A 12,907-nucleotide genomic window follows, 5' to 3' on the forward strand; every position below is an offset into this window, starting at 1 on the left:
GAGAGACAGGAAATGTCGATGACATGCCTCGCTCGGGACGCCCATGGGCTACTACTGTAGTGGATGACCGCTACCTACGGATTATGGCTCAGAGGAACCCTGACAGCAACGCCACTATGTTGAATAATGCTTTTACTGCAGCCACGGGACATCGTGTTACGACTCAAACTGGGCGCAATAGGCTGCATGATGTGCAACTTCACTCCCGACGTCCATGGCGACGTCCATCTTTCCAACCACGACACCATGCAGCGCGGTACAGATGGGCCCAATGCCGAATGGACCGCTCAGGATTGGCATCACGTTCTCTTCACCGATGAGTGTCGCATATGCCTTCAACCAGTGAATTGTCGGAGACGTGTTTGGAGGCAACCCGGTCAGGCTGGACGCCTTAGATACACTATCCAGCGAGTGCACCAAGGTGGAGGTTAGCTGATGTTTTGGGGTGGCATTATGTGGGGCCGACGTACGCCGCTGGTGATCGTGGAAGGCGCCGTAACGGCTGTACGATACGTGAATGCTATCCTCCGACCGATAGAGCAACCATATCGGTGGCATATTGGCGAGGCCTTCTTCTTCATGGACGACATTTCGCGCCCCCATTGTGTACATATTGTGAATTACTGCCTTCAGGCGCTACAGTCTCGAACCGCGCGACCGCTACCTTCGCAGGTTCGAATCCTGCCTCGGGCATGGATGTGTGTGATGTCCTTAGGTTAGTTAGGTTTAATTAGTTCTAAGTTTTAGGGGACTGATGACCTCAGCAGTTAAGTCCCATAGTGCTCAGAGCCATTTGAACTTCCTTCAGGATAATGACATCTCTCGACTAGAGTTGCTATTATGTTCTCCAGACATGAACCCTATCGAACATGCTTGGGATGGATTGAAAAGGGCTGTTTATGGACGACGAGACCCACCAACCACTCTTGGGGATCTATGCTGAATCGCCGTTGAAGAGTGGGACAATCTAGACCAACATCGCCTTGATGAATTTGTGGATAGTACGCCACGAAGAATACAGGCATGCATCAGTGCAAGAGGTCGTGCTACTGGATATTAGCGGTACCGGTGTGTACAGCAATCTGGACCACCAGCCTTGAAGGTCTCACTGTATGGCGTTACAACAAGCAATGTGTGATTTTCATGAACAATAAAAGGGCAGAAATGATGTTTATGTTGATCTCTATTCCAGTTTTCTTTACTAGTTCCGGAACTAGCCGAACCTAGGTAATGCAAGACTTGTGGCCCAATGTTTACAAACTAATTGCGATCATGGACATATTTATTCTGAGCTCTACAATTGACATATGTGATGCATGCTCTTCCATGAATGGCATTGATCACTACACAGGAGGAAGGCTGTTGTGTTTTCCGATGAAAACTGGTTCTGCATCAATGCCAGTTATGGCCTCGTGTTGGTTAGACAGTGGCCAGTTGAGGGCCTATAACCAACCCGTCGCTGTGCTAGAGACACTGGACCCACATCTGGGGTTATGGTCTAGATTGCGATTTCGTATGACAGGAGGAGAACCCTCGTGGTTATCCCACGTACCCTGACTACGTCAGTCTGGTGATTCGGCCTGTTGAGATGCCACTTATGACAGCATTCCAGGGGGTGTTTTCCAACAGGATAACGCTCGACCACATACCGCTGTTGTAACCCAGCATGCGCTTCAGAGCGTTGACATGTTGCCTTGGCCTGCTTGATGACCAGATCTGCCTCCAATCGAGCACGTTGGGACGTCATAGGACGACAGCTCCAGCGTCGTCCGCTAACAGCATTAACCATTCGTATATTGACTGACCAAGTGCAACAGACATGGAACTCCATCACACAAACTGACATGCGGCGCTTGTACAACACAATGCATGTAGGTTTGCATACTTACATTCAGCATCCTGGTGGTTACACCTGTTATTAATGTACCAGCATTGCATATTTTCAATGCCTTATCTCGCGCTTACATTAATCTGTGATCTCGTTATGTTAATCACTTAAATATGCTACCCACACAAATGTATTCCAGAAATTTCGTTACTTTACATTAATTATTTTTTGGTGCTGCGATTTTTTTTGTCAGTGTAGTAATGATAGAAATGTATTTGTGGTGTAAATGATATTCAAGTTATAAAAACTGGCGTAAAGAAAATTGTACAGGTTAGAGAAAAATTGTGTCACGAAATTTTAACTCTGGATAGCTGATGCCAATAGGAAATGTTGTGTAGGTCGACAACGCACCATTTTTAAACTACGGAAACTTGACGCCATGCACTCCGATTGGTCATGGGACTGCCCTGTTGCCGTTCGTCGGTTGACGGGCAGCGCTATGGTTGTCGGTTCACACATACAAACGTCTCTCTCCGCGTTACTGCCCCAACGTGATACGCACACGTGTCGAATAGGTCTTGCTGTTTGTCTCCACCTCACATCAGCTTCGCTTCGCTTCGGAGCACACACACATCATGTGTGATTTACTCATACAGTAAGCATGGTGGCACAGTATTCATTTGAAGAACAACGTGATATGGTCTTTGTTTATGGACTAGCCGACGGTAATGCGCATGAAGCTCGACGATTGTATGAGGAACGCTACCCAGCAAGACGTCACGCACAGACTCGTTAGCGGGATATCATAGTGATGCTGGAAGACCTCGAACACGACGGGATGCTGCATTTGAAGGCACTGTTCTCCAGCGCTTCGAGGAAGCACCTACGACAAGTACTCGAGCGGTTGGACACGACATAGGGGTCACTCATCGGTTAGTCTGGGAGGTTTTGAAGGATGACAGCCAGCATCCATTTAGTTTCCACCCTGACCAAGACTTGTAATCATGTGGAGGACTATGAACACAGACTAGGGTTTTGCCGGTGGTTTCTGCGACGTGTTGCACGAGATCACGACTTCCCTGCCATTGTGCTGTCAACCGACGAGTGCAACTTCCATAGGGATGGCCTTTACAACACTCGAAACGTTGATTACTGGGCAAGGGGAAATCCTCATGTCACGTACGTCCACGGACACCAGGAATGATTTTCGCTCAACATTTGGGCAGGCATTGTGGGTGATCATCTGATTGAGCCGTTCCGTCTACCTCCTCGACTTACCTGGGCATATTACCTTCACTTTTTGCAAGAAACTCTACCTGGCCTGTTGGAAGATGTTTCCTTGGACATACGGCTACGCATGTGGTTGCAGCGTGATGGGGCGCCCGCACATTGCAGGCGCGCTGTGCGCGGATATTTAAATGAATTCTTCGATGGCCGGGTAGTTGGCAGAGGTGCTCGTAGGACATGGCCCCCGTGATCGCCAGACCTCATGCCACGGGACTTTTCCTGTGGGGATTCTTCAAGGTTCTAGTTCACCCATCCGGACGGGAACCATCTAGAAACATGCCACCAATCACATCAGGGCAATGCCAGGAATCTTTGAAAGAGTTCGACAAAACACCGTTCGACGTTACCAAGCTTCTGTCGCGTCAGAGTGTCGCCAGTTCGAGCACCTGCTTTATGTAAACAATGTCCTAGCTACAAAAAAGGACCTTTTCAGGGCTGACACAATTTGTAGAAGACTTCCTGTACACGAACTAACAGCCGTTGACGGGTTTCTTCCGAGTACGTCTTACCAGGAAACTACAATGGATGTGCCGGGACCCCGGCGTATTCGCCCACAGGTTCCCAGAGTGGAAGGCTGGCGCGCTACCACCGAGCGTGAAGGCTGCCTTGGGTACATCGCGATCTCCGGCAGGCAAAGCATTTGCGGTCGTGCATTGTCCAGAGTATCCAGCAACAGGCTAATCCCGCGGCCAACATTAGTAATTTTGGTTCCTACTGGCATCAGCTATCCAGGGTTCAAATTTCGCGACACAATTTTTCTCCATCCTGTATATGAATTATATTAAGTACCATGTTGTATATTAAACTAATGCATCGGTTATTTATTTGTTTATTTATTTATTTCATTTGATCTGATTAGGACCATCAGGCCCACGTCGGACAAGAATTTCACACATACAGAGCTCTTTTTCTTCCTTCACAGTTACCTAAGAAATAGCCTTATTAATATGAGAAATAGTATTTAAATTATTTGAGTGTCTCCAGAGACAATGTGAATAAATAATCTTGACTGTGAACTAATGAAGGTAATACTGGCATTGCTTCTTTTAGTAAACAGCGAGAGTTAGCGTTGAGCAGTATGATTAGAAACTCGATGCGGTCATGTGAAAACACTGTACGTATTTATTTATCGCAGGTGTACGAGCCGGGCTTCGTGGAGGATGTGCGGGTGCGGCACCTGCTGGCCAGGCAGCGCTTCCGGAACCTGGCGGAGGCGGAGCGCCGCTTCCGGCACAGCGGGGCGTGGGAGAAGGTGCAGGACGATGTCGTCTACTGCCCTCCCACACTGGAGGCCGATGCCTTCCAGCCCTAGGCTGCCCGCCGTTGCTGCTCGCTGTACTCTGCGCAATTATACTGCACTCACAATGACGTCATTCTTTTCCTTTCAGCGTGTAGCCATGGCATTATGCTACCGCTCCCCGCCACTAACCTTTGTGACCAGGGCGGATATTGGCCGTTGCATATCCAGTTGTGATAATAAGTTTCGCCAGCAGAGTGCCTCAAATAGGAGGAGAGATACTCGCAGTAGTCATGTTTGCAGAAAAATATTGACAAGATTTCTCCTGCTTCTGCAAAACAAAATATCTTCTTACTTCCATTTCTTTGCCCAACCATCTTTCATTTTCTATGCCATGTAGGCTTTGACGATGGGTTGTTTATTACTTGGTTAGTTTTACATGTTGTCCTGCCCTATGAAACTGTTTCGATCCTGACATTTAATGCAGAGGTACGTCGATTATCTTCAGAGGTGCTTCTGGTTCCGCCGAGTCTTGCTGACTGACAGGTCGGATGTTGGAGAATGACATAAATATCATAGAGAGGTAATCATTGTCGAAGCTAAAGCTTAACTATAGAACACATAAAAGGGGGGTACGTACATGCTATGCTTAAAGTGAAACTTCCTGGCAGATTAAAACTGTGTGCCCGACCGAGACTCTAACTCGGTACCTTTGCCTTTCGCGGGCAAGTGCTCTACCATCTGAGCTACCGAAGCACGACTCACGCCCGGTCCTCACAGCTTTACTTCTGCCAGTATCTCGTCTCCTACCTTCCAAACTTTACAGAAGCTCTCCTGCGGAACTTGCAGAACTAGCACTCCTGAAAGAAAGGAAGTTTCATATCAGCGCACACTCCGCTGCAGAGTGAAAATCTCATTCTGGAAACATCCCCCAGGCTGTGGCTAAGCCACGTCTCCGCAGTATCCTTTCTTTCAGGAGTGCTAGTTCTGCAAGTTCCGCAGGAGAGCTTCTGTAAAGTTTAAAAGGTAGGAGACGAGATACTGGCAGAAGTAAAGCTGTGAGGACCGGGCGTGAGTCGTGATTCGGTAGCTCAGATGGTAGAGCATTTGCCCGCGAAAAGCAAACGTCCCGAGTTCGAGCCTCGGTCGGGCACACAGTTTTAATCTGCCAGGAAGTTCCATATCAGCGCACACTCCGCTGCAGAGTGAAAATCTCATTCTGGTTCTATGCTTAAAGTGTTAAATTTACAATATTGATGACACATTATTTCAGAACCTTTGATACACTCCATTAAATGGAAAAAAGAACACATTGACACCGGTGTGTCAGACCCACCATACTTGCTCCGGACACTGCGAGAGGGCTGTACAAGCAATGATCACACGCACGGCACAGCGGACACACCAGGAACCACGGTGTTGGCCGTCGAATGGCGCTAGCTGCGCAGCATTTGTGCACCGCCGCCGTCAGTGTCAGCCAGTTTGCCGTCAGTCTTTAACACTGGTAGCATGCCGCGACAGCGTGGACGTGAACCGTATGTGCAGTTGACGGACTTTGAGCGAGGGCGTATAGTGGGCATGCGGGAGGCCGGGTGGACGTACCGCCGAATTGCTCAACACGTGGGGCGTGAGGTCTCCACAGTACATCGATGTTGTCGCCAGTAGTCGGCGGAAGGTGCACGTGCCCGTCGACCTGGGACCGGACCGCAGCGACGCACGGATGCACGCCAAGACCGTAGGATCCTACGCAGTGCCGTAGGGGACCGCACCGCCACTTCCCAGCAAATTAGGGACACTGTTGCTCCTGGGGTATCGGCGAGGACCATTCGCAACCGTCTCCATGAAGCTGGGCTACGGTCCCGCACACCGTTAGGCCGTCTTCCGCTCACGCCCCAACATCGTGCAGCCCGCCTCCAGTGGTGTCGCGACAGGCGTGAATGGAGGGACGAATGGAGACGTGTCGTCTTCAGCGATGAGAGTCGCTTCTGCCTTGGTGCCAGTGATGGTCGTATGCGTGTTTGGCGCCGTGCAGGTGAGCGCCACAATCAGGACTGCATACGACCGAGGCACACAGGGCCAACACCCGGCATCATGGTGTGGCCGTACACCACTGGTGATCGTCGAGGGGACACTGAATAGTGCACGGTACATCCAAACCGTCATCGAACCCATCGTTCTACCATTCCTAGATCGGCAAGGGAACTTGCTGTTCTAACAGGACAATGCACGTCCGCATGTATCCCGTGCCACCCAACGTGCCACCCCGTGCCACCCAACGTGCTCTAGAAGGTGTAAGTCAACTACCCTGGCCAGCAAGATCTCCGGAACTGTCCCCCATTGAGCATGTTTGGGACTGGATGAAGCGTCGTCTCACGCGGTCTGCACGTCCAGCACGAACGCTGGTCCAACTGAGGCGCCAGGTGGAAATGGCATGGCAAGCCGTTCCACAGGACTACATCCAGCATCTCTACGATCGTCTCCATGGGAGAATAGCAGCCTGCATTGCTGCGAAAGGTGGATATACACTGTACTAGTGCCGACATTGTGCATGCTCTGTTGCCTGTGTCTATGTGCCTGTGGTTCTGTCAGTGTGATCATGTGATGTATCTGACCCCAGGAATGTGTCAATAAAGTTTCCCCTTCCTGGGACAATGAATTCACGGTGTTCTTATTTCAATTTCCAGGAGTGTAGATAGAGATATAAAATTTTAGAAAGTATAGTTTCACTCCTTTTCAGATTACTGAACCAGAATCATGACATACAGGCAGATAATTAATTAGTTATGATTTTTAAAAAAAATTTGTTGAATTTTTGAAATCCACTCTTGCTTCTGTAAGTAAAACACCATTATAGCTAAAAATGTCTTGGTGGTTCAGCAACAGCAGTATACTAAGAGGTAACATAGAGTAAAATTAGATATACGTATCTGTACTAGTTCATGAGATAATAGGTCAAATCTTTAAAAAAGTCATTTTCAGGAAATAAAGTTTAAACGTTTTCATTTGATGTTAACTCGCATATGGAGTTATGTCTTCTCCTAGAAAGAGCCAGGCCCATAATAAGCATTATCTGGATCCTCTTTTTGATCACCTTGCAAAGCTAAAACTTCTTTGTTTTACTGCCTCTTGCTTCTTTATTTATTTTCTCTGCTACACGCTGGACTTTTATCATTCTGAGTCGATCCATTAGCTGGGAGGCTTTCAGTATGTTGGGTCCTAGAGTAATACCATGTTGCTCTAGTACCCTAATTGCTCCCTTATTACGATCTTTTCATCATAGCGTCACAAACACCCAAGCATACAGTTTTCATTCCTACAAAGACGTTTTTTGGCATGCGGGTCCCAACGACATTATTGAAAGACTCATTCGGGTTTTGCGTTAGACCATGGAGACATTTGGAAGGAAGTTCAGGATGAACTAACTCTCTATCATCATAGACATCATCTCTATATATTTGTTTAGTAGCTTCCATCACTGCAAATGGTATGCCATTTTTGTGTCTAAATTGTTCCTCTGTACCTGCCTCCTGAGCTTTGCGGTACTTGCACCATGAGTCAGAAATGGGTGAGCAAAGACCATGTATACGTATATCATCAGTGTATAATTTGTGGAAGAATGTAGCCCACACTGCTCTTTTCATCCCTTGTAGATCATGTGTATTGTTTCTTGCTGCCATTCCATAATATTGCTAGAGTCCATCAATGTTTTTTCTGTAAGTCTTCCTTTACCATTTAGAGTCTTTCCATCTGATATCTTCTCTTTTCCTTTCCGAAGGCGTGTTCCAATCCGTTTTTGAACGTGGCCCACACATACAATCTTTAAAATATGCTTTTCACCATAAGGTTGACTTTCCACTGCTGATCTGAAAGCCTTTGAATCACCGCCTCCCCAAGTACTCAGTGTAGCACACACCTCTCTCCTGCTGTGAGCGTCTGAACACAGAAACTACTGCAATAGCCTCCACACCCCCACTAGTTCCCTCATAATTCTTAGCACAATTTGATTTATGACTTTCACTTGTTCCATTGTCAACTGATTTACACTGATGGCAGTATTTGGTTCACATGGCTCTGAGCACTATGCGACTTAACTTCTGAGGTTATCAGTCGCCTATAACTTAGAATTAATTAAACCTAACTAACCTAAGGACATCACACACATCCATGCCCGAGGCAGGATTCGAACCTGCGACCGTAGCGGTTGCTCGGTTCCAGACTGTAGCGCCTAGAACCGCACGGCCACTCAGGCCGGCGATGGCAGTATTTAGTGAGCCGTTCGATGTCTAAAATTTTGCCTGTGTCTCTAAAATTTTACCTGTGTCTACACTAGTGACACTTGCAACTGAATTTTTAGATGTGTGGCCTCTCTTCTGCTACAGGTAAATATGTTGTGTTATTTAATGCTATTTCTTTAGCAACACCTTTCATAGAAGCTACAGTGACAGATTTGACACATTCGCCAATTACTTCGGTGTACTTAATTGATCTGGTTGGTGAGTTTGGCAAGTTTAGCTTTGCACATAATACTTGAGCTGCAGTCAGTCCTTTACCTGTACACCTCATTCCATACAAGAATCTAACATTGCTCTCAAACAAGTCATTCATGCAATTTTGAGAAGTCCAAAATGATGTAGAAAGCCTGCAAACTTTGCACTGAATAACAAATTTGTTAGCAAGTCCAGTCCTTGCAGATGTGTCCTCACAGATGCTAATTTGCCCACCACAAACCTTACATGAGATAGTATCTTATAAAACTTGTCCTAACACACACAAATCTAATAAAACGTAAACTGTTTACATGCTGTTCTTTGTCAGTAAGAAGGATCATGCTTTCCAAGTATCCTCTTCGAAGCACTAGTGGGCCTGTTCTTATCATGTGTCTGTGATTCAGATGTATGCTGATTTCAATGGAAAAGCCCTTTCTTTACGTCATGTTGAAAGAGGTATACCATAAGAACGTATAATAACGCACCAAACCACTATGGTTACAGTTCATAATCTATAAAACACTACAACCACAAAGTAACTCCACAAAAGGCATGTGAAATATCGCCATTTCTGTTTACACACTACATCCAGCCTCTTAACAAAAACATTAACATGAATTGAAGGAGTAAATATATGAAAATCACAGCCTTCTAATTTCAATAGTTCCGGAGATAGAGATACTTAAGGAAGTAAGTGCATAATGACTGGATTTTTTTACACTTGCACTATTAAGTTTGAAATAATAGAAACTACACTTCCTGTTGGAATTAATCGACAAATGATGCATCAAATTATTCAGGAGTGATTTAAATATTATTGAGAGATAATAATCGGAAAATGTCACTTTTTGACCAATTTCACGAGACGTACTGCCATTAAATGTATTGCCAATTGTGAATATGTCAAATGAGCTGTAGAATGGAATGACAACACTGAAAATTTGTGGTAGACTAGGACTCGAACCCAGATTTCCCACTTATCGCGAGCTGTCGCCTCACGATTTTTTACAATCCTTTTGTAAATTTGTTTATTTTATTCTTAGGCTCCAAAATTGCGGCTACAATTGTAATAGAAACTGTTTCTGTTAGTAAGAAGGCGTTATAAACAAATTAAAGAACATAATCTCAATATGAAATAAACATTTTAACCACATTTACCTCGTGCATCCGCCTTTCAACATATGGATGAACTCAAAACATCAAAAAGAAATTAGAGAACGGAAATTCTTACAGTTGTATTACTTAACAATGACAACACGGTCAAAGTAAATCAAAATAATCATAGAAAACAAATGCGGCACTCCATTCCACATGCGCTTCACATCTCCGGACAATGTTAATTGGTACCAAGTCGATAACTATTTCGCTTTGTGTCAAGGTCCACTACAGGGGTCGTATTCATCTCAGTTCACCCCAACTGTGTGTGTGTGTGTGTGTGTGTGTAGGGGGGGGGGATGAAGATACTGCACACATAATTTGCAAAAAGTCGTTGATAACGATTATCTTGTAAATATTGTCAATAGTCAAGAACCATCTCCTCATCATCGAAGAATAAGTAATTGATGGACATGCCTTTAAATCATGTGATAGGGTGAGTCTTTACGGTCAGGAAGTAATTATCCTCCGGGCATAAGAGAATCTGCGGCTCTGTCGTGTGAGGCGGGGCATGAAATTAACAGGCGAGGATCTTCTGTACCAGCATCCATATGTCATACGTTGCTCCACATGTGAAACTGTGTCCGTCAGTATCTAGGAGGTGGCACTGTAGGCAGATGGGAGAATCTGTTAGCCCAATAGCGTGCAAACTGTGTTGCGTTACGTACTTCCAATTGACTGCACAGTTCCACGTTAGTCATACCCGTGTAGAGAGGAACGGTTGTTGGACTTCTCTCCACACCATAGGCCATAGTGTGGACAGGTTTTTACTCTCATCACATTGCGAGGTATGGATCTCGACAGCAAATAATAGACATCTCAAACCTTCGAAGCTCGAGTAGTGGACAGATCCAGGGGCACGTAGTTATATTCGATAATGAATACCGAGACATGGAAAAGAGAGGGAGTGATGCAAGCAGTTGTAACAGGTGGCAGGTCGGATGCCGCCATCAAGTTCCTCCAATAGCCTTCTCGTAAGTAAAGTATGTTGGCAGGTCCACTGTTTCACTAATATGAACAAATATGAGGCTGCAGCCTGCACTCACACATTTGTAAGTCACAGTCCATCTTCACGTGCAGGGAAGGTTAGGGTGTCGCAGCGGACTTTAAATAGCAATCTAGCAGTAAGGTAATACCCAAATCCCTCCTGTAGTGTGCATGCTATCGCTGCTGGTAGTGGGAGAACCTGAGCCATGTGTATCAACTTGCTTGCCACCTGAAGGTTAAGATAATGGACCCATTGTAGGCGATCCATAAATCGAAGAAGATTCTGGTGCAGTTTTGTGCGTATCGCCTGCAGAGGACGAAAACTGTTCGTGGTAGCCATGTGACACACATCTCATTTAAATGAAATACCGAAATATCTGACTGCATCCATATGTGGGAGAGGTGCCACGCAGCTCCCCTGCAGATCCCTTCCGATATGCATCGTTGCCGACTTGGCTACATTCATGTGGCTTCTCGCCGCCGATCCATATCGCTTAATCCATTCAAGTATGGAACACCCCTCATCACTTGATCGGACCAGCAGTAGAAAATCATCAGCATACGCTTTTCAGTGGAAGATGTGGCCCCTCCACGTAATCCTCGAAAGTTAGAGTTTTAGCCCTCCTATGAGCAGGTCCAGTAAGATGACGAAAAAAATCATGGAGATTGGGCATCCTTATCAAACCGAACGCCAGATTTGCAAGGGACCCACCGTACGTCGACTTACAAGAACATGGGATGATGTTCTGCGTAAGAGGCGCAAAATTATGTCGAGTTAGTCAGATGGAAAGCCTATGTGGACTATACTATTGGCCATTAAAATTGATACACCAAGAAGAAATGCAGGTGATAAACGGGTATTCATTGGACAAATGTATTATACTAGAACTGACATGTGATTACATTTTCACGCAATTTGGGTGCATAGATCCTGAGAAATCAGTACCCAGAACAACCACCCCTGGCCGTAATAACGGCCTTGATACGTCTGGGCATTGAGTCAAACAAAGCGTGGATGGCGTGTACAGGTACAGCTACCCATGCAGCTTCAACACGATACCACAGTTCATCAAGAGTAGTGACTGGCGTATTGTGACGAGCCAGTTGCTCGGCCACCGTTGACCAGACGTTTTCAATTGCTGAGAGATCTGGAGAATGTGCTGGCCAGGGCAGCAGTCGAACATTTTCTGTATCCAGAAAGGCCCGTACAACATGCGGTCGTGCATTATCCTGCTGAAATGTAGGGTTTCGCAGCGATCGAGTGAAGGGTAGAGCCACGGGTCGTAACACATCTGAAATGTAACATCCACTGTTCAAAGTGCCGTCAATGCGAACAAGAGGTGACCGAGACGTGTAACCAATGGCACCCCATACCATCACGCTGGATGATACGCCAGTGTGGCGATGACGAATACACGCTTCCAACGTGCGTTCACGGCGATGTCGCCAAACACGAATGCGAGCATCATGATGCTGTAAACCAGGCGCCCCTGTCTGTGATGCAGCGTCAAGGGTAACCGCAGCCATGGTCTCCGAGCTGATAGTCCATGCTGCTGCAAACGTCGTCGAACTGTTCGAGCAGATGGTTGTTGTCTTGCAAACGTCCCCATCTGTTGATTCAGGGATCGAGACGTTGCTGCACGATTCGTTACAGCCATGCGGATAAGATGCCTGTCATCTCGACTGCTAGTGATACGAGGCCGTTGGGATCCAGCACGGCGTTCCGTATTACCCTCCTGAACCCACCGATTCCGTACTCTGCTAACAGTCATTGGATCTCGACCAACGCGAACAGCAATGTCGCGATACGATAAACCGCAAACGCGATAGGCTACAATCCGATCTTTATCAAAGTCAGAAACGTGATGGTACGCATTTCTCCTCCTTACACGAGGCATCACAACAACTTTTCACCAGGCAATGCCG

At 46.4% G+C, this 12,907-nt stretch overlaps 1 protein-coding gene across 1 annotated transcript in view; it reads left to right on the forward strand.

Annotated features, from left to right (window-relative positions):
- Positions 1–4,427, forward strand: part of LOC126152104 (IQ and ubiquitin-like domain-containing protein) — a 67,316-nt gene extending 62,889 nt beyond the window's left edge. Inside the window, exon 4 of the mRNA XM_049915985.1 lies at positions 4,251–4,427. Coding sequence (XP_049771942.1) covers positions 4,251–4,427 — 177 coding nt within the window. The remainder of the gene's footprint in view (positions 1–4,250) is intronic.
- Positions 4,428–12,907: the final 8,480 nt, after the last annotated feature.

The sequence above is a fragment of the Schistocerca cancellata genome, chromosome 2 (genome assembly GCF_023864275.1).
Source record: "Schistocerca cancellata isolate TAMUIC-IGC-003103 chromosome 2, iqSchCanc2.1, whole genome shotgun sequence".
Classification (NCBI taxonomy): domain Eukaryota; kingdom Metazoa; phylum Arthropoda; class Insecta; order Orthoptera; family Acrididae; genus Schistocerca; species Schistocerca cancellata.